At 39.9% G+C, this 27,626-nt stretch overlaps 1 protein-coding gene across 6 annotated transcripts in view; it reads right to left on the bottom strand.

The window, feature by feature from the left end:
- Nucleotides 1-27,626, bottom strand: part of trappc9 (trafficking protein particle complex subunit 9) — a 121,515-nt gene that overhangs the window by 16,671 nt on the left and 77,218 nt on the right. For all 6 annotated transcript variants that reach the window (XM_061759757.1, XM_061759756.1, XM_061759755.1 and 3 more), the window contains 2 exons: nt 24,782-24,935; nt 20,953-21,043 (listed from right to left, as the gene is read on the bottom strand). In XM_061759757.1, coding sequence (XP_061615741.1) covers nt 20,953-21,043; nt 24,782-24,935 — 245 coding nt within the window. The remainder of the gene's footprint in view (nt 1-20,952; nt 21,044-24,781; nt 24,936-27,626) is intronic.

Raw genomic sequence — 27,626 nt, forward strand, 5'->3', positions numbered from 1 at the left:
CACAAAAAAACAAACAAAACAAAAACTCTGGTCTCTGGCTCTTTGGTCGGTGTTTTTGGTGACACTAAATGTCCTGCTGCTGGCTACTAAAGAATGGAAAAAGCTAGAAACAAACCTTTTTTTAGTGAAAGAGTCTTTCTTTTTCTGTGTTTAGATTTTTACAGAACACAATATTCTGTGAGTTTTGAAAGTTCAGTCTAAATGCTCTAAAACAGCTGGCAATATGCTTTGAAAATGGCTGGCAGCGAATTAATTAAACTTTGCATTTCTGCGTCTCACGCACTTCTACTGACAACACACTAATTGGCCACAATTTGAAATGCAATATGTGTTTTGAAAAATTTGCCATGGAAACTCAGTGTTTAATACTTCCCAAATAGTTGGACAAAATGTAAAATTGTTATGCAGCCATAACGTGATGCTTATTTCTATCAAGAAAACTAACTTTGTTCAGTTCAGAGCATCGATCTACCATTTCTTGCAAGCAACATAATGAAATTTAGCCACCCTCACTACACCCTGACCTAAAGCTAAGCCTAAACCCTGTTTTTCTTACCATGACACTCCTCTAATGCAAGATGACTCCGTAAGCACATACGACCCAAAAATCTCATTACGACCTACCACAGCCACCGAGTGCTGTTGCATTATTCATTTGTTTTCCCAAGCACTCGAAAATGGGGTGAATAATTCTACGTGATGTTCAAAATGCACAGCAAGGTTACTTTCAAGCATATTTTTTTTGTACCAACAACACTGTCACCAGGACCTTAGTAGCTTAAGGGAACTAAGAGAGGGGCCCTGTCAGCATGTCCACCTGTATAAAGGCAAATCTACAGAGAGTATTTCATTTCCACGCAGTAGATGGTATTAATGAGCACTGCATATTTATGAATGCTAGGCTAAGACTGTAAAGTGTGTTTATTCGTGGTAAAGTGGGACATGCAAGTGGTACAGTCTGGAAAATGCTAACTATAGTGAACCCATGCCTATTTGCGATTCTCTATTCAAGGATCCACCTCACCACATTTTTGGAACCTATCCTCAGCTTTGCAACATCAGAGTGTTACATACATTGGTAGCTGAAAACGCCCACAAAAATGTTACAAAAACAACCTTTGTATTCTTCTAAATAATTAACGTATATACATATATATAATATATTAATTAATTTCATACTTTATTGTTTTGGTTGCAGTCTGTATTTTATTTGTATAGGTGTCATTTTTTTTGTTGTGTTAAGTGATTTTTTTCTCTCATTATTACTCCAATATATGACAAGCCTATAGGTAAGACACGACTGATGATACACCATCTTACACATTATACCAAGTCAGTTAAATAGTGGTACTGCTTCATCACTTAAAAAATAAATAAATAAAACATCTTAACATGTGGCGTATGCTGCAGGCTAGCCCGTGGAAGGAGGCAGGGGATTCCACAGCTGTTGCAGCTAAAATATGCAAATTGGCAGAATATGGTGGCAGCTAAATATAAAACGGCCATCAACGTTTTAGAGTTGCATTAAGCAGACGGATAAGAGAATAATGATGCAGCTGAGTAACAACCTGCAGGTGATTTAAGTAATGTGCCATCGTGACAGGTTAGGATGCAACGAGGAGTGCCTGTATAAATCTTACACACAGGCTATATATATGTATATATATTATATAGATTTTTTCAAGATTGTGCACTAAAATGAATGTGATGGGAGAAAGACTGACTGGAAAAAGCATTATTATTTAGCTATTGTTTTAAAATTTTAAACTATTTTTAGAGGCATTTTTTTCTATTCATCTTGATGTATTTAATATTTTTCAGTTGTTTTCCATTTATATTTTTTAAATGCATTTTGTTCATCTTTTAAGTGTCCTTGACTGTCTTAAAGTAAAATATTTTTAAATTATTCCAATGGGTTTAATCCATAACATATTCATATTAATTGTATTCAAATGATTGCAAAACAGTGACAAAATATTACATTTTCAGCAAAGCCGGTGCACCATGTCTGTGAATTGTATTGCAGCAGGAATTCAAGGTCCAATTGGGTAAATAGTACAGCACCAAACTTTTTGTAGAATTGTACAGCTGGTTACCATTCATAATTGCTGATGCCTGAATTCATTTAATGTTTCAACATTGTATGTTTTATTGGACACAGGGCAGGTAAATGTCTAATTTAAATGTCAATAACTGTAATGCATAAATGTATTTATCATTAGAAAATGAGCCCTATTTTATTATGGTGTGCCATGTTTTTGAGGCCTTTTCTCTCTGAAGTGCCATAAGGACGAGGCTGCGCTATCATGGAGTGGAAAGTAACTCAGACTGGCAGATGGGTTGAGGGCATTAAGTAAACAGTCATGCAGGTCAGAGTGACATTAAAATGTCTTTCATTGGCTGTCTAGATAAAGAAGGGGGAGCCCTCACGCATGCAAATGACTCACTGTCACAGGACAACCCTGTACACTAAACAAACGGTTGACAGAAAATCTTCAGTTACAGGGCAATTAATTGTAAATGCACACTATTGGTCTGGAGTGTTAGTAATATTGGTAAACCAGTCACAGCTGACGGCCAAGGGCGAGAACTGGAGCTGACAAACTAAATTGCTGCATGCCTTTGCCTGAAAACGTTACAAAAGCCTGCAGTGCTCTGGATACATGACATGATGTTATTTTATTTATTTATTTATTTATTTTTGGGCTCACATTTTACTGATTCTCTCAGTCCTCGTTGGCTCAGTCTCTCAAATGGAAAAACTACCCACATTTGCTGCTGTAGTGTATAATTTTGGTATGAGAGAGTGTGTGGGTTGCGTGAGTCGGAGGCTTTTTCGTCACGACATTACAACTGTTGCTGCACAGTGGTCAAGGAATGTCGGCCATCGGCGAATGTGACGAAGGCGTATGGAAGACCAGTATGAGCAACTACAAAGCTCACTCATGGCCAGGCTGCGGTGTGACAGATGAATGTAATATGTAGTACGTAGATTTGCTTAGGGCTACTGGAAGCGTGAAGCCCCTTTCACAATGCTTTCCCCCTAAATGGGATCATAATAACTACAGTAAATACTGTCCGTCCGTACAGAAGCAGAAAATTGCTACAGTATGTCCACAGGGTGTGTTCACACATGTAGCTTCTTGCATTCAACTAATTACATCTCTGGTCGTTGCCCCCCCCTAAGCACTTACTACAACTACAACCCCCCTATACTCTATTGGTACTTTACACATGGGAAAGGCTTAGATGGCCTCAGAACTGTTCATTGGGATGCAATACTGTTGGAATGTAATAACTTTTCTTCTGATTAGGAAAAAATACACTACATACAACAATAATGCAAATAACAAATTAACCAAGGGTTTGCAAAGGCCTGGCCTTGAGGGACGTTGTTCTGGAAAATAATGACATTTTTGATTTATGCATTTTGTATTTTAGATCATATTCCCCTTTAATTAAAATTGCCAGCCAACAACAACAAAACTTCCACTGTAATGGATGGAGCAGCTTCTTTTAAAATGCAAGAATAAGCCATACTAACAGATTGGCTGTTATGTCGTGCGACCGCGTCGTGCACACGACCAAGTGTTTGAATCACGAGCAGCAAGACGGCAGCGCTGGGGTCCTTCTGCTTTCATTTATAATTCAGAACAGCGCCGCATTCCATTTGTCCTCGGCAGAATTACAATTTCATATCTATACTTTCTGGGGAATTGCTTTTTTTTGAAAAGGCAAAACAACGATGCCCACCTATACGAGGCCTCGAGTAGTCCATTGTTAAAAGAACTCTTCGGGGAATATAACGACATTTACCGGGAAATAAAGACTGCATGGTAAAGAAAGTGTGTGAGTGTATGACAATTCTGCACACACACACAAACAATGAGGGCTCAGCCCATCCATCTGTGGGGAAAATCCATATCGCTGCACTGCTTTTACTGCATCTTATCTTCTTCATGTCTGGTCAAACTCAAATGGATACGTCTAAGACAAGTAAGGGTAGGAGTAATAATCGATTCTTAAATGCATCGTGATGCAGATGAAAACGATTCTCAATCGATTAATACAGTTCAATAATGGATTTAAAAAAAAAATGCAATGCTGGTGGAACGACAAAAGTCAAACCGTGAAAAATGTAAAATTGCCCAATTGATGGTATTATGAGGGAAAAGAAATGTCCGTACACGCATCTGCGCAAGCATCCGAGTGAATGACTCTCACTTTAATGAACCGGGGCAAGTAAAAACAGATGTCTGATAAAACAGTCGGTCGTGTCTTGGTTTACAGCCAGAGTTTCGGGCAGCTTCTCCTGCTAGCACAATCAATACATATTTAAGTCTGTTAACCTAAAACCAGCTAAACTACTAAATATGACAACTTTTATCTTGTTTGAGGAAAGTGACAACCTCACTCAACAGTGATGTCAGATCACGGAGCTTTCTGTGACACGAACGTGGACGCATGACACAGTGTGCCATCTCTTTGTTATTGCTTTCTCAATTCATTTGTGTGTGATAAGACACTATATTCATCTCTAAATGCTTAATTACTAACACTGTTAATCTTTTCTGACAATAATGAATGAATAAGCGCCAATTAGATGATCTGACTGCATGTACAATTAATTTTATTTCATTCATTCTTATCTCCTCAGGGTTGTTTTAATTAAAGATAATGGAAATAAATGTCTAATTTTACTCAAAGAATTTGCGAGGACAAATGTATGAAGACACGTCAATAATCTTTAATTTAATCGAAACGTGAGGTGGTGAGAGATTTCCAACCCTAATGACAAGTATATTCTGCCCCAGAAGTAACCAATAAAGTGACGTAACCTATCGTAATTTGCGCTTTCTGTGTGCTAAATGATTCTGAAAGTTTTCAATTGATTATTTTGCGTGAAGAACTCCGATGTTAAAATCTGCTCTCTGATAATTACTGACAAACACTCCTGTGGAACATATTCCCAGCTATTTTCTTAAAAAAATAATCCTATTCGTGGTTTCTGTGCTCTTGCTGAAATACCCTAAGATGCCACAAGATGCCGCCAATTTCCTGTCAAAATAGGAAAAGTCTACAGAAATGATAGCGGAAGTGATACATCTCGATTGAGAAACAAGCTTTGCATGTCGGGGAGGAGCTCAATTGAGCCTGGGTTGTTAGTGGAAGTTACAGAGAGTCTTCAAATAATCTGTAAGCCATTTTTTTAGTAATATTTTTAAGGATCATGTAAGTTAAATTGAAATTGATGAACTTGTTTGATGTAAGCGTTTGTCGTATATTTACAGTTTATGGGCAGTTCCAAACATTTTTCCTTTTTTTTTTTTGCTAGTTGCAGCTGGGCTCAGTCCCTGTACTCTACAATGTAAAATCAGCAATCTACTAAGCACACACAGTTTGAGGTAACTATTTTTATTTTTTTTTAATTATTTTTGTCACACATTTTGATCATATTGGCGTGATTAAACAACGTCTTTAAAGTGGCTCGGTGTTTTGTTTGAGGGAGGGTGCGGGGAGAGAAAACGTCTATAACCCCCACGTACCTCATTAGGACATTATGGAACCAAGTGCCGTCATGCCAAGCAACAGAGGGAAGAGATTTGATTTGTCAAGCGAGCTGCAGGCGCTCGCGTGCGGCACACAGCGCTTCCACGGTGGCTCGGCCGGGCCTCGTTGCTCTACCTGTCATCACCGCTTCTGACTCACCGCTTAACCTTTGCGACCGTATACGGCACGACACGAGCCCCCGTGGGAGGGGCGAATCAGTTAACTGGATGGAGCTCGCAGCCGGCAAGCTCGACGCCAATCCTCACACACACACACACGAGACCGTAACAACAGTGCACACAGCACATTGAGTCCCTATCGTAGATTCTCATTATAGACCGTCGAAACTGACGCACTTCAGGAAAGAACGCAGTGGCAAATCCATAGGCAACCAAACGGGTTGCCTCTGGATTTCATAATTTAACCTTTAGTAAAATGACTTGTATAAGGATAAATACAGTTAACACAGCTATAACATGAATTATACATTGTTAAACTATCTTTTGTTGTATGTGATGTGTAGATGTCATATGTTAAAGTAGCAGTTGTTTAAAGTTTGGAACTAATGGAACCTCTACGGTAATGTCCGTTAGTCCGTCCATAGCAATTTGCATTATATTTTAGCATTAAGCTAGCAGACTTTTGTTAATACATGGTTTGGCTGAACATTTTGGGTCTTTAAATATACAGTGTGTAATTTTCTTGTTGTATGTGTCAGTTTTACAGTAAACAACTGAGAGTGTCAAATCAACACCTTGAAGCGAGCACACTTGGCCTCTTATTTGGAGAAGTGTGCAAGCGAGAGAACTAAGGAATTCTTAAAAAGTTTCAACTAAGGAATACATTTTAAAATTATGTTTTAACAAGTTTAAATGTATTTAAAATGTGGAAGGGGTTAAGGTATTTAAATTTTGTTTTTTTACCATATATGGTGTCTATTAATTGCATTTTTTCACCTATGCCAACGTGGGTTAAGAAATTATCCCCGTGATAAACGCGTTCACTGTTTGGAACTTTCGCTAGTAGCAGAGGGAAGTGCTACAATGAGTTCGAGTACAGGGGATCCTAGGTTCACAACAACGTAACCGAAATTTATACAGTCGGAACGCACCATAGTCAATCAGTAACACTTGCATGAAAAACACTTCCAGGCCATACATAATACAATCAAACGAATAGAGTAAGTACGGCCTTAAGTGAGCATGCCTTCACAAACTAGTTCAATACATTTCATTCATAACCTTGAAACGTATGCCGGTCAAGGCTTAAACTGAGGACCCCCATGTAAAGGACATCAGAATGAGGTGATATATGTCTTTTTTATCAGGTACGTGCTTGGGTGAAGAAATGTAGTTTAGAAAAGGATTTACGCTGGAGTTTTGCTCCTATGGTGGAGACTTAACTTGAATTTGTGAGAATGCGCTGTAGTATCATTAAACTACAGTAACACAGTAGGAAAGTCTTAATTACAGTACATATTTGGTATGCAAAACATTTGTAGGCCATATATATATAAAACAAAGAAAAGAGTAAGGTGGTAACTGAATGTGCCCTCTTTTTGCCTCTTACGCCGCTGCGCCAACTCGTTTGCTGTGCATCATCCGTAACCTCGAAACATCAGGATTACAGTAAATATTTGTATAAACTGCAACGCAAAGCAATCAAATAAAAAACAGTAAGTATGGCAGTAACTGAGCATGCCTTCTTGTGCTGCCTTACGCTAGTTCATTGCACGTCGTTCGTAACCTTGAAATGTCGTTTGTCGGTACTGTCGTAAACCGAGGACCCCCTCTACTAAAGGCCCCTTTCTACCAAGCCGTTAAGTCCATTGCATACAAACAAACAAACCGTAACCAATCAATTTGACCGATAGGCAGCCGAACAAAGTGGTTCTGAAAACTGAATGGTACATCTTGGATACTATGTGAAACTTTACAATGGAAACATTGTAAGCTAGGCACAAACGGAACCAAACTGCTCGTTGGAAACAGTGCTTCGCTTAGTTTAACTCATTCAGGACATTACACCTTTGGACCACCTGTAGCGCTTTGCCGTTGTTGCCTTCTGGGACTGCCGGGGATATTGTGTTTGCAGACAATACCGCATTGAAAACAGCTCATAATTACTCGTCAAAGCGTGATTGTTCTTAAATACCAGGTGTTTTGTGCAATGACAAGAGTCGACAAAGGGGGAGAACAAAAGGCCAGCCCAGTTTGATAGGAGGAGGACATAAAGTGAATCAGCTGCTAAGAAATAGGTGTGTGCATGGTTTTCTGCGTGTGTGTTAGACTATCGCAAAAGGTCATAGATGGGCATATTACCCTGTGTGACATGCAAAAACCAGCAGTAATCCACAAAAAATATTGTTTCCCAACCTTTGAGCAAAGGCATATAATTTTACATTAGAAAAAATATCTCATGGCAAAGCACCCAACAAATATGTCACAAAGTGGATATACAGGTCAAATAATGTACCTCTTGTCATCTAATGGAAGAACATTTAATTGTTCTGCCTGTCATGATACAAGGCTGGCATAGATAGCTAACCAAAACACAGTATTCATCGTAAACAACATTTACAGACCAATAAAGTAAAATTGGATAAATCCCACTGCACACTTGACGATTTCTCAAGGCACTGCCTTAACCTGTAATCATTCAAACGTTCCATCTCATACATAATCCCCGGGATTGAAGTCAACCATGTGACTTACAGTAGAAGGTCCTGGTATTCATAATGAAAGGGCCTCTCACCATTTGCATAAGGCTGTCAATACACGGCATCATTACATTCAAACTGTGCCTCAATTGTGAGGTGGAAGAGGGATGGAAGGTCCCATGTGTGTTGAGAGCAAACAACATATATGAGCCCCTGGCTATCGATTCACTCAGACCTCCACAGACCAATTATTTCCCCTAGGCACCGATTAAAGGACGCCGTTCTAATTAACGCTCGTCGTCAGTGCTTTCGCCTTCAGAGTTTAAACCAGTTTGTTTGTCGGCGCATCGCATTTCTTCTATTCGCAAGGACGGGCGACCCACAGAAGATTGCCAAGCCGCCTCATTTAGATGCGAAGCGGCAGACAGCTACAGTAGACATCATGGAGTGTGCAATATTCTCTCAATGCATCTCCCGCCAGTGTTACGCAGTTCACTGGATATTATAGACCAGGGGTCACCAATCCTCAGCATAAAAAGCCATGTAGAAGGCTACTTGTTTGACATAACCTTTTTTTTTTTTAAATGATCATCTGTATTATTGTACTACAGGCCAAACGTTTTAGAACACCTAAATTCTTCCATTTGTTTTTTTAATGAAAGTCAAGCAGGTCAGGCACATTGACTAGTTTGTAATGGTATAAAAGTAAGTGATGAACTGCCAGTGGTAAAAAAAACAAAAAAAACAACAACAAAAAACATAAAATCACACAAAACTGAAAAAGTATGTACATTTCAGAATTATACAAAAAGAATCAGTAGTGCTGACCAATGTAAAAAACAATTACACAATACCAGTCACCATTTATCCGTCCTCTGATTGGCTGGTCAGAGTTTAACTTGTAACAGCCAACATTGACAAGAAAAACACACCTGCAGCTATCAGTGGTCATTAATACATTGAATTATCAGCATCTCCGGTGAATACAATATGATTTATCTTATTAATATTCTTTATGTTTCTGTCACGTTACTAGAGAAACATTGATTCTGAACTGCTCCAGCTGTATATGGCACAAATGTGTGCCGCTTTATTTTATTTTACTTTTTAACTGCTGTAACCAGTGAAACGCCTCGCTGTATGATCAATAGACTTCTCCTGCTTTTTGTATAGTATTGGTGGTTTATGTTAGCAGGACGTGATAATGGTGGTGTGAAGAGGTGGATTCAGTCCCAATTGGAGGCCCAGGTACCACATGCATGGCCCGCCACTGCTAAAGTGAATACGAAAAAGCAATTGATGAATCAAGGAAATTTAGACAGTAGATTTGGACAGTATACAGCGATAAGGCATTTTATAAATGAATAGTAAAAGAGAAAGTGAAAAGAAATCCTACATGGTAAAAGTTGCAACAGCCCTTTAAAAACATAAAAAATACAATTAAAAGAAGAATTCTTAACATTACAGATGAAACCTTGTCAAAACGCGATACCGGAGCTTATCAACGTCGACCTTTCTCATGGATTCATGCATTATTAAAGGCTCATGATTTAAATATATGGAGCTGTTCTCATCTACTTTTGGTTGGATCAGACTCAATCAAATATAGTTTTTGTCAATTTTAATCTTGCCATCTGATAGTTGCCGAAAGCAATGAATTGCTTCCCTTCAATGACATTGAGACGAAAAGCTAATGACAGCAGCCAGTCAACTGTTCGTGTCATGTTAATCACTCCGTGCGGTTAATTATGTTCGATGGCACGTGAAACCCTATTCTAATTCCACGCAACATTCGCAAGCGCAACCTCTCTGAACCTGTTAAATGCCCGTACCACCATTAGAGGCAATAACACCAGTTATAAATGTGTGATACAGGACTCTACCCGCACGTGGACGCATTGTGAAAGCAAGAGGCAGCCAGCAAATGCAAATAAAAGTCTGGGGGAGAAAGAAAAAAAAAAAAGTGACAATATATTCTCATCAAGTGTTACCAAAAATAGATTCTCCTGCACTACACCAGGGGAGGCGGGGAAATGTTCCGTGGCCCTGAAACCCCCACCTCTCCATGATATGCTGTCATCCGGTAAAGTATTTATTTATTTATTTTTTTCTACGCAGAGAGACACACTGTTTCTTGCTCGTGCTATTCCGGCGTGCGAGGTTGTGCTCAACCTATCTCAGTAGGAGTCTCGCTCGAGCCCGCCGTGTTCACTATATGTGACAGCGGCAGGTAGCTGTCAGCAGTCTGAGCGGTGAATATTGTGTGTACAAGGGCTGACAGTGCATTGTCAGCATGCTGGTCTTTCTTGAGGACCCCTAGCTGGCCTACCAGATATTAAACCCATTATGAAATGACCTGTTATGTTTTCTAGAGCAGCGGTTTATAAACTTGGGTCTAGGAGCTGTAGCTTGTGGGTCCGCAAAATAAGTTGCAATAAATTACGTTGTATCATTTAAAAAAGTGCATCCCAACAGGTGCATCTCATTAAATTAGAACAGTGTCAAAAGCTTCATTTAGTTAGGTAGCCCAATTCAAAAAGTGAAACTCATATCGTAGAGCTGTACTACACAAACTGAATTGAATATACCGGTATGTGCAGAATTTTGATGATTAGAGTTTACAGCAAACAAAAACCCAAAATTTACCATGCATCTCTAGAAACTACAATATTATCCAACAAAACAATTAAAATGATTTTTTATGTAGATATTAGTTTAATGAATCTATATAATATATGAGAGCTAAAATAAATTTTCTTCTGAACCATATTCTAATTGATTGAGATGTATCTGTATACTGTATATAGGGACTGGCACATCAATAAGGTAAACATAATAAGCTAATTACCCATCCCTGCCTTAACAATCTGATATATCTGCATGAATAAAGTTGAAATGTATATTTTTACATTTATATGACAGGAATAAAGTTCTATTTATTTGTGAGCACAAAGGGTTAATTTTAGAGACCATAGTCCTATTTTTTTTATAGAATAAAAGCATATTTTCCAGATTATTAAAATAAGACCTTCCCTAGTTATACATTGACGTGAATATCATAATATTACGACTATCTTGGAAAAATACGACTATTCCCATAAAATTGAGATTTTTCCTCTGTGAATGTGGGAGTTTTTTGCTCTTGTAAGTTTTTGCTCTAAAAACAAAAAGATATTTAAAACACAGTTGAGCTGATGATAAGACTTTGTTCTTGAAAAAAAATATTTATTCTCATAACATTCTGGTGTATTTTTTTTTCTCTAAAACATGAATTTGTTATTGTAACATTATGAATGTTTTTCCTGGAAATAGGTGACATAATTCCTATGTCATTTAGAGGTACACATGGTCGTAATCTCTCCCTTGCAAGGATGTCCCTGGACCCAAATATTTGAGAAAATATTCTGGAAGTATATGGCACAAAAGTCAAAGAAAACTAATTCAAACCTTCACAAAGCATCAACAAATCTTCTGAAAAAGGGCAATGATAACCATACAACTAGAAATAGAACTTACTGGGTCTGAGGTGTCAGTACAGTATGTGCCATACGATGACTCAAATATAAATTACATCCACTGATGAACTTTAATTAGTAGATGCTAGAGTGAACACTCTTATTATACACTACACAGAACCTTTTGAATTCAAGTGAAATGATGCTCATGGCTAAAAAGTAGTCCAGCTCAAATGCAGTAAAATGCTAAATAAACATTCAGGGTGAGAACACAGAGCATAGAATGCGTATGAAAGACAAGACCCCTTTGAGAAATCAATGTTTGGCTAGAGTAATCTGTCCATTTTCTTTAGCACTTATCCTGTTCGGGGTGACAACAGGTGAATTCAGGCGAAAGGTGGACAATCACAATCACAGGTGGATTTGTAGGAGAGCATTAAATGGAACTTGATCCCACGGCAGCTGTGGGAAAGTTACGTGAACCGCCACACTACCAATGTTATCTGGACAGAGTAATTTCAAACCTTATTTTACAACCAAATCAACACTGACTTTAAGACTGTACACAATGGACACAGAGATGAAGAAACTGAGATAACACTTTCTGTACTTTGCCTTCTTGAATTTCATTATGGCTAATTACCTACCAATTTTATTTGGTGCCAACACACAATAAAAAGGAATTCTGCAGAAAACTAAATAAGACATATGAAGAATGACTCAGTCGGCGCCAGAGCATCATTAATGAAGATCAATGGTGACAAATGAGCATAGCAAGCAAATGGGACTCGTCTCTGACGTGAGGGTGTCACGACTCGTCGTCGTCAAACAGACTGGCGAACTCAGCAGGTGGCCAAGCGCCCTGGGAAAAGTGACAACTTCATTTGATATCCCATACTCCGAAAGGCTAGCATAGTTTATGTAGTATAGCATGTGGATGGGACGTAAAAATTAGACAAAAACCTGATTTAAATAATCACTTCTGTTCCACCTTAAAAACATTCTTGGTGGATTTTATACACAGGTCCACTGAAGGTCTCAAGTGTCTTACTAACCTGTCAGTGAGATGCTTTCGTCAAAATACTCCAGAAATCAACAGTTACAGCATACGGTACACTATTTTTTTAAGCCCTCATGGAATTCAGCCTGTATTGCAGCCTCATGAAAAGTGATTCATGGATCACCCAGCCCCCTGTGCTCCTGGGCCAACCAGAGCGGAGCTAGGGGGCTTGTGATGAGGCAAGCAACTTCTACTTTAGAGGGTGAAGAAAAAAAAGCAAGCACCTGTAAAGACAAAAAAAAACGTAAATTGTACAGTAGTTTCTCTCACGGGGCCAGCACTTCATACACATACTATTAAGCGTGCATATCCGTGTGTGTGTGGCACATAACGTCAAACACTGTTAATTGTATTTAATTAATACTAAAATGTTAGAATATAAAAAAGCTGCAATGTGGTGCAAAAGCAGTAATTTGGTACAATCACCTGATGGTGCCCTAATGTTCATTCTTTGTAAAATTCAAAAGCTTACCAAAATACAGTAAATGCCTGTAGTAATTTATACAAGGTGTTACCTTAAGCACAATACACAAATACCAATAATGGTGACTTGAAATTAAGTATCATGTCCCCTTTCCGATCAAAGTTAGCAAAGGCCCGATTACGGGATGTCTCTGAAAGATTATGCTATGGTTTGGGGCATTTCAAGAAGGATTTTTTTTTACTTCCTGATTTGCTTTTCAAAATCTACGATTGCTAATACTTATTTGTGGGTTCAACACAGAATTCGGCCGATCCACGGACCCCATAATTGTGATGTGAAAAGAAACGATAAATTAGGAAGCAACCTCAAAATTTTTCGGGTAGTCTGGATGCCCTATGGCACCATGCTGCTTCTCTAAGGCCCGTTTTGGTACAACCACAAACATCAGTTTTTTGTTTGGTTTTTTTTTTGGCCAGGGGACTTTTGATTGTTGGTGGAGATTGTGGTGTGCTGTGTTGGTCATCTTAAGTACACCAAATACTATCAGAGCATTAAGCTGATCATGTGTGTGGTTGGTTAAGATATTCAAAATCGATGCGTGTACCCCACTTTAGCGAGTAATAATTTCAGTTAAGTTCATTGTTAAATGGTCCAGCAAGGTACATTTGTATTCAAGACCACTGATTTCCATGTTCTGATATTCATAGCTGAGATACGGCACTTAAAACAAGCTTTTCCATCATTTCACAGCGTTAAGCTATAACGCAAACACTCACGGAGCCTCGACAAGACATCCAAGCGATGATCTGTTTGTTTTCTCCCGATGAGGATTGATGACGATTACTGCCTGCGAGTAATAACACAGCAGTGTTTATTTTTCCTTACACAGGTGAGAGAGGCACATCGCATTACTCCCTCTTTTTAGTGGCACTTCTAATGTGGCGGAGAGGCTGAGCGCGCAGGGACTTTCGGGTGACGACACAAGAGAGACTTGATTTTGTTGCTTTGAGAGATGACAGGTAATCTGTCTTCCAAGTATGAGAATGCAGCAGCAGCCGCCGGGGATTCTTTTGTTGCGTCTCAAAGAATTAAAAAAAAAAAAAAAAAGTGCTTAGAACACAACAGAGTCAAATTCACCCAAAAACCTAATCCCACCTGTCAAAATGAATGAGATCTTCTCAGGTGGACTGTCAGTGGCAGGTGGGAGAAGGTCTGATAAATCTCTACTACTCCACCAAAACTGCAGCACTGACGGCCCGTATTGTTCTGTAGCTATGATAAATGCCTCATAAATGGATGCCCCAAGCCTGTTAAATGGGCTAACTTTGACAATCACACGCTTACAGAAGGGAGCTTGTGACACTTTTCTCAAGCGGAGTAGACACATACAGTACCGATACAAAACCTAATTTGAGCAGATCAGTCATCAAATGATAGATTAGATGTCTCTAAAAATGTGTTTCTGAGCGATTATCCTTTGGTGTGAGGTCTGTTCAAAGGAATTTTTCCTCCCCAATCCGGGCCAACAATTATGAATTTTAAACCTGTTCAATATTTATGATCACAAATTATTGTGTGGTCAACACTCAGCTTTGACCAAGGCACAGATTCCATGATTGTGACGTGAAACCAAATTAGGATGCGACCTGAAGCATGCACTATTGACAAACACAAAACAGTGTCTCAGAAGTCATTCACCAAAATAAAAATTACAAGAAGAAGAGTTTGGAACCTCAATGTAGTTTCCAGATAAACATTTAGCCTATGTTCTTCTATTTCTTCTACTACAGGGAACACCTGCATTTTTGTGGTCTGGCATTCCCCAACTTGCCTATTCCTGAAAATTTTCTGGAACCTATCTTCTTTAATTTGCTGAAAAAGTCACCTATTCTCTGTTTTTGTGCTCAGGACCAAGCAATAACAGTAATGGACTACATGCACGAGATCCGCGATCAACTTACGGCCTCGCCAGTGATCGGGAAATTATTTTCTGGTTAACTTCCTGTTTGATTCACAACAGTGGGAAAATTTTACACATTTTATAAATTGGCATGTGTGTACCCACACACTAAAGAGAACATGATGTCAATTTGTCTATGGTAGCGCCTTCAATGTGAGATACAAAAAGCCTTCCAGATCAAGGTGTCAGATCTGAAAAACTTCACCAATTAACCTTAAGAGTATGTTTGCCCTGTGACCAAACATATAGTTCCTTTGAGTTAGCTATGCCTCTATGGATGAAAAGGCCCCACAAAGGTGCGCACGCCCACTCCGGCTTTCTATTGACATCAGGAGGAGATGTTTTGTGGGGTAGATTGACAGAGCCTGGACAACAGAGGTGAAAAACAAGTGGATAAATCCACCTCTGCTTGGCCAGTGCTCCTCTTCGGGCCTATCAATCAGCTAAATGGGCAGGTGCCATTGCAAATTTAAGATTCTCTGTTCCAGTAGTTGGACAGTGAGGAAGTGGGGCCAGTAATAAAATATCTGCCTTTCCCCCTGATATTTTATTGACTGTTAGCCTGACGTCTCTATGTGCCAATTAGGTCGGCACTGCGCAACATTTGCATGGGAGAGCTTGTTCTGAGGGGATGTTACACAAATCCTTGTTACCATTCAAACAAGACAAAGAATATTTAAGTCCGCTTGAAACACAATCGCTATCTTGGGATAAAATACTGTTTTGATGTCTCCTGGATATGGATTGACATTTGAGCAAATAACGTATCGACAATGGGAAGTTAACCATCAGTTCATCGATTAATTTTTGTTTTTATGTCACCGATCACGGTATTTCGATGACATCAAGCTCACACTTATGAGGTATACACAATCTGTACGTTTACGGTGCACATTTGGCACATATTCAATACGTATCCGGTTTTTATCTACATTTGGAAGTGGTCTGATTCTGATCTGAAGATATCCAATTTTGTTATCCATGTTTGTTCTTAGTTACGCTTCCATGACATATATCGCGATTGTGCCACTTGAACCATGCAGTGTGAATCAATCCTTAGTGAACGAATTAAAAAGTAAAATTCAAAGCACTTCATCCATGTTGTTTTCAAACACCAGGATATTGGGCTGGCAAAACCTTACTATATTAAAGCTGTACCATTTTTGGGATATGACAAGGAGGGGAACTCACATTTATATAGAAGCTTGGCTTCAGGAAGCTGTATAGCCTCTCCCAAAGGCTCCATAGCATTGCATTGCAGATATCTGATGATGTATTTGCACACAAATTACAAGTTACCAGTGTAAAAGCCTTCGTTCCTTGCAGCCAAGCATGAATAGTTTCATTGTCATCCTGCCTCTAATGTTGCAGGTTTAATCTTCATCAACACAACAGGACTGTATTGGGGTACTTTTTTGGGGGGTGAACCACTTGGCAGTGCCATTTGTCAACCTCCATCGCTCATGGCAATTAGGCACCTGAAAAAAGCTTGGAGGCACACTATTACAGAGGTGAGGTCCCCCTGCGTGTGCTCGAAAGCCAAACATCCATCTGTGTGAGCAGGGTAGCAGGAGGGGGCAGGGAGGGCGGATAAAATAAAACTGCGACCATGTGAGCCGCTTCACAAGTGCCGTCTTATTAAATTATCTCTTTGCCTTTTACAGCCACGGCCCCCACCCTCTTCTTTCCATCTCTCTTCCAGGTTAAACATTTGTCTTTCCATTCATGGGTGAATTTGTATTCCATTGAGAAAGGAGTGGAGGGAGGGGGGGGGGGGGGCGGTCAATGGGTTGCAAAGTCCACATGCGAGATTATTGTTTTGCCTCTCAAAGCAAAACAGTGAGAGAAAAACCCCACTGTTTAAAATTGAAAATTTATTTGATAATGCATGTATTTTTATATTTTGTTACAGTCGTTTATACAGTCGGTGAGGGTATATACAAACTACGCAAGTGTCGATCCAATTGGCCAGGTGACTGTGTATTTAGCAACACCCCATTAAGTTGATATAGTGACACCTCATCACGAGGCACACCACTTTGCCTTTAATCAAGTTGACAGACCAGCAACTCTATAATCAATAAGCTTATCTACATGACGCCAGGCTGCAAAAGGCAAATAAAACCAGCTGTTCTGGCATTGCGACCTCTACTACAGTATGTGTGGAGGTAGGAATGTTACATGGTGTGATATTTTTGTTACATGGATCAGATTTCTTTGGTATTTGTTCTTGAGCTTCATTCTCATGATAAAGCCAATTTTTTAAAAAACGCACACGCATTCAAAACCAGTATTTTAATATGTATTATGAGGAATGTGACTGCAAAGAAAACAATTTCACGCCTTGAAGCATGTTACATTTCTCTCAGTAAGACAATTTTGCAAAAGCTACAATTCATCTCAACCTTACATCTACACATTCTTTTTCATTTTGCCATAACATATTTAACCTGAAAACTGGTCATCGGTTGGAGGCGAATGATATGGAAAAATATAATGAACAAAGATTTGACTGAGGGCTTTTCATTAAGTTATGTGGAACTTAATGAGGAACTTTAATTTGTGTTTGGAGATTTGTCCATGCACCAAATACACACAAATGAATTGCTGCCGTCTCCATACGAAAATTACTTTCTTTGTCTTTACGGCACTCGACATTTTTTCTGCACCCTGGACTCCGGTTACGAAAGCGCACATTTGCCGGCAAGAGGACCAGAGCCAACCCGCCGAGCAACACAAAGGAGAGAAAACACACACTTGCAGACAAGATTCAGTCTTTTGTTATGCATACATTTGCTGGTGAGAACCAACAGCTGTCATGTGCACTTTTGCGCGATGATCCGGTCTACTGTTGCACAGAACCTCAGTGGTGAGATCCAGCCCGCTGTTACCCACACATTCACTGGCAAGATCTAGCCTCCCATTATGTGTACATTTGCTGGTGAGCTCCAGCCCACTGTTACACAGCCACTTGCCGTTAAGCCTACATTTGCCAGCGAGACGCAGATGACATGCTCACACTCGCTGGCGGGATCCACCCAACTTTTGCGCACACTCGCTGGCAAGATCCAACCTGTTGTTTTGCGCACACTTGCCAGTGCGATACAACTGACTGTTAGGCATAAACTTGAAGGTGAGATCAGGCCAACTTTTACACAGGCATTTGCCGGCGAGATGACGAAAGCACCCCGCCAACCCACTTCAGTCGCAGTCCCAGTTGTTATGGTAACAAACCCTGGACTTGTTGGCCCGGCATTATAAAGTTTTGATTTCAGTAAGAAAGAAATAGCAAGAAATAGGGTGTGTGATAGAATTTTAAAGGGGTATTTTGACAAAAAAAGAGTAACAGACATTTTAAAAAAATATGTTCTGTCTGCTTCAAAGTGTATTGTAGTTGTTGCAGCTGTTGTTATCGACATTGCTGCTGTCCTGTTTACAGTGATGTATTTGTTGCTGTTGTAAAGTTTTTAATACTCAACTCTTCTGTCCTGTAAAGCACCTTTTGACCACTGTCTTACAAAAGCGCTATATAAAATACATTTTTACTTATTTTCTACTTACTGAAGTTTGCAGCGATACTGTAGTGCAGTTTATCATGGATGATACATTGCCCAAAAAGTGTTGGGCAATTCAAACTGATTCATAGCGTTATAGCTTTGGTAGAACAGGGTGGGAGAAAACAAAAGTAAAGCAAAAGTAGTAAAGATGAGTCTACAGAATGCATGACCAGTATGAGAAAAAATACAGTGAGTAAATGCTTTCAGTTGTTTGATCAACACCTATTTTAATAACGTAAATATCTATTTGACAGATGGAAGAATGAAAAACTAGGCTGGGACAGAATTCTGTTTGAAATTCCTTATTCCTGTTCAAAATGTGGCGAGCTCATAGTGAGTCTGTATTAAAGCACTTCATGATGTTTTTTTCTTCTTGCTCTGGGCTCCCGCAAGTTATGGACGCTTCATCGAAAAGCCTGTATCTCTGCTGCCAGTTGTCATGGTAACAAAGAAGCCGTACTTAACATTGGCCCAGCAGTAGAGGGGGGCCTTAAAACAGGCAGAAAAATAGGGTGAACAGAATGCTGTAATTCTTTATCCTTGGGGTATTTTGACAAAAACTGTGGAAAACAATACATATGTCTCCTTTAAGTTGAGGTGTTTATAAAATGAGTCAAGATAGACTTAAGCACAGCATGTAAGTGACGTCCTAATTTTTCACGTTCATTCGCCAAGGCTGCCAACAAACGTCTTCTTTTTGAACACTTCCGAGGAGTACCCCTTATATCTGCGAGTGCAATAAAATGTTGTCAGAGATAATAAAAGCAGTCAGGCAGAAAAAAAACAGTCAAGCATCTTCGAGAGTCAGCTTCTGGCATTCAGGTAGTATGTAAAACTGTCTACCCTTTTCAGACACAATGAAATCAATGGTGGATGTGTACAATTTGGTGGGCTTTTCTCTCCCCCACCCGAAATTTGTCAACAGAATCAAAGAGGGTCTGACAAGTTGACTTTGATTGCTGAGGCGGAAAATTAAAATCAAATGAAAATCAAATAAAATCAAGACTTTGCAGAAATCTATTGGAATTAGTAAAGAAACCAAGCCAAGATTCATATCATCGATTCAAGTTCATAAACCGGAGACGTGACTAGTCTTATTTACACTTCCTTTGTGTAATATGGCAGCGCCTTTGTCAAATAATTATTTTTTTTTTTTTTTTAAAAAGCTCTACCACCCTGCAGGGAAAAATTTGCAATAAAAGATGTGCCTGAATTGTTAAAAGCTTCCTATGCTTTTAAAAGTGTCTGCCTTGGCCTCCATTTGTTCCCTTAAGATGAATAACAATGTACAAATAAAAATAATGCAACATGGGCTTTGCTGACAGATAGCATCATTACGGCCTTGGAACAGCATCTTCGTCTCTGATAACTGTCAGAACTTGGAAAAGGCTATATATACACACACACACACACACACACACAAATCAACAGAGCACAGATAGAAACAACCCTTAAACGACTACAAATACAAACGGAATGTTTGGCCAGCAGGCCTAATTTTACACTCTCTCTGTGTGTATGTGTGAAGCTAGGAAAAAGCAAGTCAACATATCCAATTAGACTTACACTTTTAGGTGCAGGGGAAAAGCTTGAATTACATCCGTAATTGAGCCTATGATAGTTTTGGCAACACAGATAAAGGCATCCTAATGGGCCGACACAAATTACTTGGCTCATATAATCAGCAGGGCTCGTAAGGCCGGGACTGGAAGTGTGAGGCCACCTTTACGGAAATAAGGATGATGGGGAAAAGAAACAAATGTAACCCTTGTTCTTTTTTTTTCAGACATTTGTACACTAAGGAGGGAGGATCTAGGTGATTTCTACACGATCCCTCCCACCTCTTAACAAAGTCTACATTTCCACGCTTGATCTGCTCTGGCGCCTCATTTTGCAGATTGTTTCCTCTTTGCAGGAAAAAAAAAAAGCACAATGGTCCCAGCCAACTAAAAGCTGGCAATGCCCAAAACGAGGTGCCGTGAATCTCCTACAGAAAACTACCCCTGGTGAATCAAAAGTGATTTCAGATGACGATCGCAGATGGTGCGACAGAAAAAAGTGCTCGGCGGGTCCCTGGAGGTTCACACACTACCAGAGCTGCTGTCTCCACTTCTCCAAAATAGACCGCAGGCCATTATATATGCAAATAAAAACATGGGTTGAGACCAGTTTCGGGGCTTCACATGCTAAATGACAGATAATGAGGTGACTGGATAACCGGGGATGAAACGCAAGTGAAGCTTCTCTCGGGTAAAAATCATCACGGCATATCACATATGAGACTCACCCCACTGCAAGGGAGCGAGCTGCAGGTGCTCCAGGACCAGCTGGTTGAGGACTCCCTCCACGCTGGCCTCGCCGTGGCGCCGCAGGGAAGGGTGGAGGGTGGTTAAGGGACAATATGAAGAAACGTTGTGCCACTGTGTTCGACTTTAGCATTGCATAATGGTAAACGGCTAACACTTAGCATCCTCTGAGCAACGGGTATTTGAACACAAATGGTGAAGCGACACATGCAGACAGACAATATAACAATACTCCCAGTCATATATTCTTTATCCTCTGCAACAAACTAATATTACAGCAGCTTACTGAGTCGCAATACAGTAGTTATGAAATTGTTCTTTTTTTGTGTCTGCATGACTGTATTATACAGCCCCCGGTGGCCAAGACAGGCACACTAGGAGGAGCAGCACAATAATTCATTGAATTGAAGCATTAAATCATGATGCAGAAACTGTATAATTCTTTAAATTCTATTTAATTATGTTACTGCTCTATGTTTTCATAAAGAACAAAATTATAGGGTGCTACGACCATTTATTTCAGAATCAGAATCATCTTTATTTGCCAAGTATGTCCAAAACACACAAGGAATTTGTCTCCGGTAGTTGGAGCCGCTCTAGTACAACAGACCGTCAATTTACAGAACACTTTGGAGACATAAAGACATTGACAAAAAACAATTGTGCAAAAAGATGCAGAGTCCTCTAGCACTTAGAGCAGTTCGAATGAATAATATTGCAATAGTCCGGTGCAATGACCATTGTGCAAAGGGCGCTGAGACTTCAAGGATTGTATGGGGTTTAAAGTGACGAGTAGTGCGATAATCTGGGACAATGTTGGTTGTGCAAATGTTACAGATACTCCTCAATCGGTGTGCAAATGGAGCAGATGCTACTCTGGCATGAGTGGCCAGTATATGCAAATAGTGCAGCATGGCGAGACAACTACAGTGAGTTTACGAGTAATACATAATTGGCCCCACAGAAATGTGACAACGAACTCAAGTCAAAAAATTGCCAGCTTGTTGTAATGGAATTATAGGTTAGGTGTTTAAGAAGTTGATCGCAAGAGGGAAGAAGCTGTTGGAATGTCTACTAGTTCTAGTTTGCATTGATCGGTAGCGTCTACCTGAGGGAAGGAGCTGGAAGAGCTGGTGACCGGGGTGCGGAAGGTCCGAGAGGATTTGCTTAGTTCTGGCAGCGTGCAAGTCCTCAATGGTGGGTAGGGGGGTACCGACAATCCTTTCAGCAGTTTTGATTGTCCGTTACAATGGGGAAAGATTAGATGAGAGTATTTTGATGAATTTTAACGGATTAAACCCATATCTCAAGGCACCACTCATTTGCTGGATCATGGTCGGGGTTTGATTGTGGCGGTTAACAAGCTAACACAGCTTTACTGATGCTTGTTACCAGACCAATGAAATATGAAAAATCTGTAATTCTTTTAGTCACCATTTCATAATTTTGTCTAATCAACTGTGTAATTTTGTATTGGCCCCCCTCATCGCAGAAAATCACGCTTCATAAACGTAGGAAGGGGGGGAAATAAAAGCAGGGTATTCAGCCAGTGCTTTATTTGACAGTTTTTGAAGGCTTCATTGCCTCATTTGCGAGCCTGTCGCCACTTATAACGCAGAGCGGGTTAGGCGGGTGAGAATCACCTGTAAGTAGGACTGCTGATATTTTCTTTCAAAAGCAGCTTTCTTTTTCTTGGTAGTTGTACACTTCTGTCTCATTACTTGGACAGTTCTTCTTTCTGAAGTAGTTCTCAAAAAGACATTTGTGTTTTACTAATTTTTACTGTCTTGCAGGCTTACTTTTTTTACTACTGTACTATGTGACAGACGAGCGGTTTGACATTTTTTACAGAGGCACAGGCGGATACACCGGATTTTCAAAATAACACTCTTTCAGACTCTAATAATCAATAAAATATGTTTGGTTTATTTGCTCTGTGCGGCTCAGTTCCAAATGTCCTACGGTGGTTGGGGACCGCTGCTTTAAATTACACAAACTAATGTTAGGTCATTACCGTTATTAGTGTTCACCTCAAAATGTCAAAGGCTGCTGGGAAATATGTTTCTGTAACCTGACTCCAGAGGGAGCAGCAAACTGATTGATAATGCACCAGAACAAATATGCCTAATAGAGAGCAATTATCCAGATAATATAAAATGATAACCTACACAGCTGACATTTGGACAACATGAATAAACAACACACTACGATTAACCTTTGAGAGTTGTCAATACAGCAAGCAAGAAATGTAGGAACCTTTAACAACATAATGGTGAAACAATGAAACTGAAAATGCAGAATTAGTTCCTCAGGGCTCAGTTGGTGGACATTTTTTTGTCATTTTGTGTACAATACATCTTGAAAGTATTCGGAGGGCTTCAATTTTTCCACATTTTATTTGGTGCCAATTCAAACCCAGAGCAGACCGACTATGTATACGCAATGTGGTGATGTCGAACAATCACCTTTTGAAAAATTACCTGATTAAAATACACTGACTAGTGGCTAGCACATCTGCCTCACACTTTTGAGGTTTTGGGTTTGAATCTGGCCTTCATGTGTGGAGTTTGCATGTTCTTGTGTGGGTCTCCTCTACTCCCACATTCCAAAACAAAAAAAAATGTTGAAATTTTCCTTTGGTGATGTTCACTGAAATTGGCTGGCGACCAGTCCAGGGTGTAGTCCACCTCTCTCTCAAAGACAGCTGGGATAGGCTCCTGCTGCCCTGCACCCCCTAATTAGGATAAGCACTATAGAAAAGCAATGGATGGATATTTCAAAAATATATACATACTGACAGATTCTGCCATGCAGAAAGCGACTTCGAGTGACTTTTCTGATCCCCTAACTTTTCTTCCACCAACATCGTGGGGTCAAAAGTTTTATCCTGACAACAAGATTAATTGCAAGTTGACCTTGATGTTTAGATAGAGAGAAATTGCGCTGTATGACGATGCCATATTTCTTCAATTTCATCACGAACACAAGCACTGGTCTGATATTGAGTCTCCCCATTTCAATCTGTCCTCGGGGTCACATTATTTATGCAGTACCTACACTCAGAGTGAGACTGATATTGTATTCAGTTTTCAATAAGACAGGCATAAGTTACCAAAACTACCGTATGATGACCTTAGAGCACTGGTGTCAAACTAAAGGCACAGGAGCCGGATACGCTCCCCCCCCCCCCCCCCCCCACACACACACACACACACACACACACACACACATTATTTTATGTGGCTCACTAAAAGCAAAAAAATTGTGTCTACTGTGTATTTCTTGCTAAATGGATTAGTTATTTTCATTTGGCAGGAAATTGCAATTTTTCTTCATTTTAACTGATTTTACAGCCCTCTGAGCAAAACTACGATGTGGCCCGCGACTAAAATGAGTTTGTCACCCCTGCCTTAGAGACAGACTACACTGTGTCAAAGTCTGTCTTTGAGGGGCTCAAAACATCGTGAGCATGTTTGAGCCCCGTTGGTGTGAGATTCAGATTGACACACTAGAACATCGCTTCACGGTGTCAAAGTGTCAATCACGGAGCCCATAAGCCATCTGTCAGCGCCCAGGAACAAGTTCCCCGCTGGCCAGAGGGCCTCCAGATGTAGAATCCAGATGTCTTTTATCACTCTTCTGACTGTCAAAGCACACCAAGCTCTCCCAATCTACTCGCCACCTTAAAAAATGTATCGCCTCCTTATGGACTGAGGTGGCTTAAGACTGCTGAGGATGCTAAATAATGAATACAAACCCTAGTTCCACGTGCTTTATGTCTGGAAAGGTTGAGCCAGCGGAAAAGGATATGATGCTCCAACAGATGCCCAGCTTGCTGTTGATCTGGCAGCCCTGCGCATGCTGTCGCTCCTCCTCCAGCTGTTTGGGGTTAGTGAAGTAAATTGTCTCCTGGTCGGGCAGGGACAGACTCTCAAAGTCAAACTTGTCAACCTGGATGGCCATCCTGGGGGAGAGACAGAGTAAATGATCTCATGTGTCAAGACGCTTAAGGGACTTTATTGTAAATCACCACAATGAACAGAATGATGGAAAGAAAATATATGGATGAGTCCAGGGACGCATGAAAGTGACATGGTGGAAAATGCAATTATTGTCAGGGAGCCTTTACAGCAAAGCAGCAAAAATGAGATAATGATGGTTCAAAACAAACAAGGGAAAAAAACTGCAAAACTGCAGGTCTTGCAGCAGAACAACACTTAAATAGTCACCTTTGAAGATTAGTGGCATAAGGCTTATGTCAACAACTGAAGTCCCATCTTCAAATGAGTCCTGCTTTTTCATTCTTCAAACACATTACACACACCAGGACTAAAAATACAACAAGGCAAATGGACACCGTCTGGCACGGCGTGGGGGCTGCTGTTCGTTTTGGACAAGTAAATACAAAGAACGACACGACTACATTTACACTTCAAATAAGACCAAACGTTTGGGAACTGAAAGGGTTCATTCATTTTTTTTTACTGGAAACTGCACCAGTCAGATTTGTATATAAAAAGTAGACACAAGGGGGGCATTTTTCCATTCCTCGTCATCAATGCACATCAAATTTGCAAATTTGGTGTGCCACGCCATAATCGATCACTAACCTAATAAAGGTGTTGAGTCACGATTTATGATTCGAGTAAATATTCACATACAGTATGAAACACTAGGCCATACATCACAAAACATCCATCCATCCACCCATTTTCTGTACCGCTTATCCTCACTAGAATGGGGGGTGGGGGGGTACTGAGGGTGCCTTCTTTTGCTGACGTATTCTTACGCAGCTGCGAAAACTAATTCAAACCTTGGGACCCTCGTAAATGGAAGACCACCCGTTATGTCATGGGTCAAACTGACCAGTTTTATAGTTTAAAATTATAGAAAAATATTTTGTTTAAGTAGGTACTAGTTTTACCTGTTGGTCTAATCATTGTTGTTTTCTTCTTTGTAATTTATATATAAAGACAACTCCTTAAATGTTATATTAAATACTGTTTATTGTCCTGGGAATTTCAAATGTTCATAAAACAAACAAACAAAAATAATACAAGGTATACTAAATATCCATGGAATATTAATTAGACTTGGGTGATTAAACATGACCCATAAATAGAGTAATGCCGAGTAAAGATACCACATAAATAATGCTAATCACACATTGTGAGGAATGCTTTTTCTTTCTTTCACTTGTCCCAAAGATCACCACCAACCACCTACTTATTACGCCAAGAGAGAAGGACCAGACCAAGTCTCTTGCCTGATATGATTGTGCCATCTTTTTCCCGATTCGTCCATCCGCAGGCCAATCTAAACAGTTACAAGAATTTCAATAACAAACTGTGTGCTGAAGATGGGCCACAGAGGAACGTCTCTGCGCCAAACGCTAAGGTCGATTACACCTCCCCTCACCAATGACACCTTTCATGAGCTTTTACTTCTATGACTGAGGAAGGCGTATGGGGTGATTGGATGGATGAGCCAGATTGAAGCACTTAGCATCTCGACATTCTTACAAAGACTTTGCGCAAATGAAAGCTAAATTTGCATAAACTGTAATTTCATTTGTCGATGCATATAAATAGACAGTTCTATTTTCTTTTCGCTGCGCTCGCCAAGCTCAGTGTGTTTTCAGCCCGCATCTCATTGGCATTTTCAGGGCTCCCAATGAGTTTTACGGCAAGAGAGAGGTGATTTGAGCCAGCTGAAGGCATTCATCAGCAGATCCAATTCAAAGATCATTATTCTGGCTATTTTGCTTTGATGAAATCCATTCAAGGCAGCACACGATTCACAGAACCTTTTGTTTGCTGACAGTCCTTTTCAAATGCAAAGATGTTCCAACCTCACGATGTTGGGCAGGCACTCCGAGAGTTGCCGGGTGAAATGTTAACAATGAACATCGCACGTCAGCAGGGAACGGCTGCTACATGCGAATTGATGCATGATTTTTTATTTGTAAGATTAGTTTTTGAAGCAGTAACAGAGGCTGCAGAGACATAACTGAAACCCATCTAGAGTGGTGCCTTGAGATACGAGGCTATATTCTAGAGAAAGCCTTGTGCCCCAGTATGTACAGTTATTGTCAGAATAAAAGCAATGTGTTTAAAAAAGATTAAGAGTTCTTATTTCCAAGCACACATAACTAACATAAAAAAAATAATATGGGACAAGCGATCAATATTTCAGCATCTGGATGGGATTTACAACTTTGAAACACATTTTGTTTGAATCCACCCATTTTTCACATCAGCAAAACTGTAACATGTGACTGGCCGTTGTGTTTTGCTTCCCGGCTCTGTTCTAGTACATTGATTATTCCAAAAATAAATAGCGTTGGAATGCTCGGATTCAGATTTAGGTTTTACCTAAAGAGGACTAGATTTATACTATAAAGGTGTAACCAACGTGAAAACCAGAGAACTGAAAGACAGAAAGAAAGGGTTTTTTTTGTCACCATCAGAGGAATAGAAACAGAGGACACCTTACACAGTACTACCTAACGTGTGTAAATGTTATTTGCAGCTTGATATGAACAAAATGCAAGGGAGTATATACGGCCTTGATCATTCCCAAGAAAAGTTGCTCAACAAGTAAAGTTCCGGATGATGCAGGTACACATTGATTTGGAAAACCACACCTTGAAAAA

This window comes from Phyllopteryx taeniolatus, chromosome 21, assembly GCF_024500385.1.
Source record: "Phyllopteryx taeniolatus isolate TA_2022b chromosome 21, UOR_Ptae_1.2, whole genome shotgun sequence".
Taxonomy (NCBI): Eukaryota; Metazoa; Chordata; class Actinopteri; order Syngnathiformes; family Syngnathidae; genus Phyllopteryx; species Phyllopteryx taeniolatus.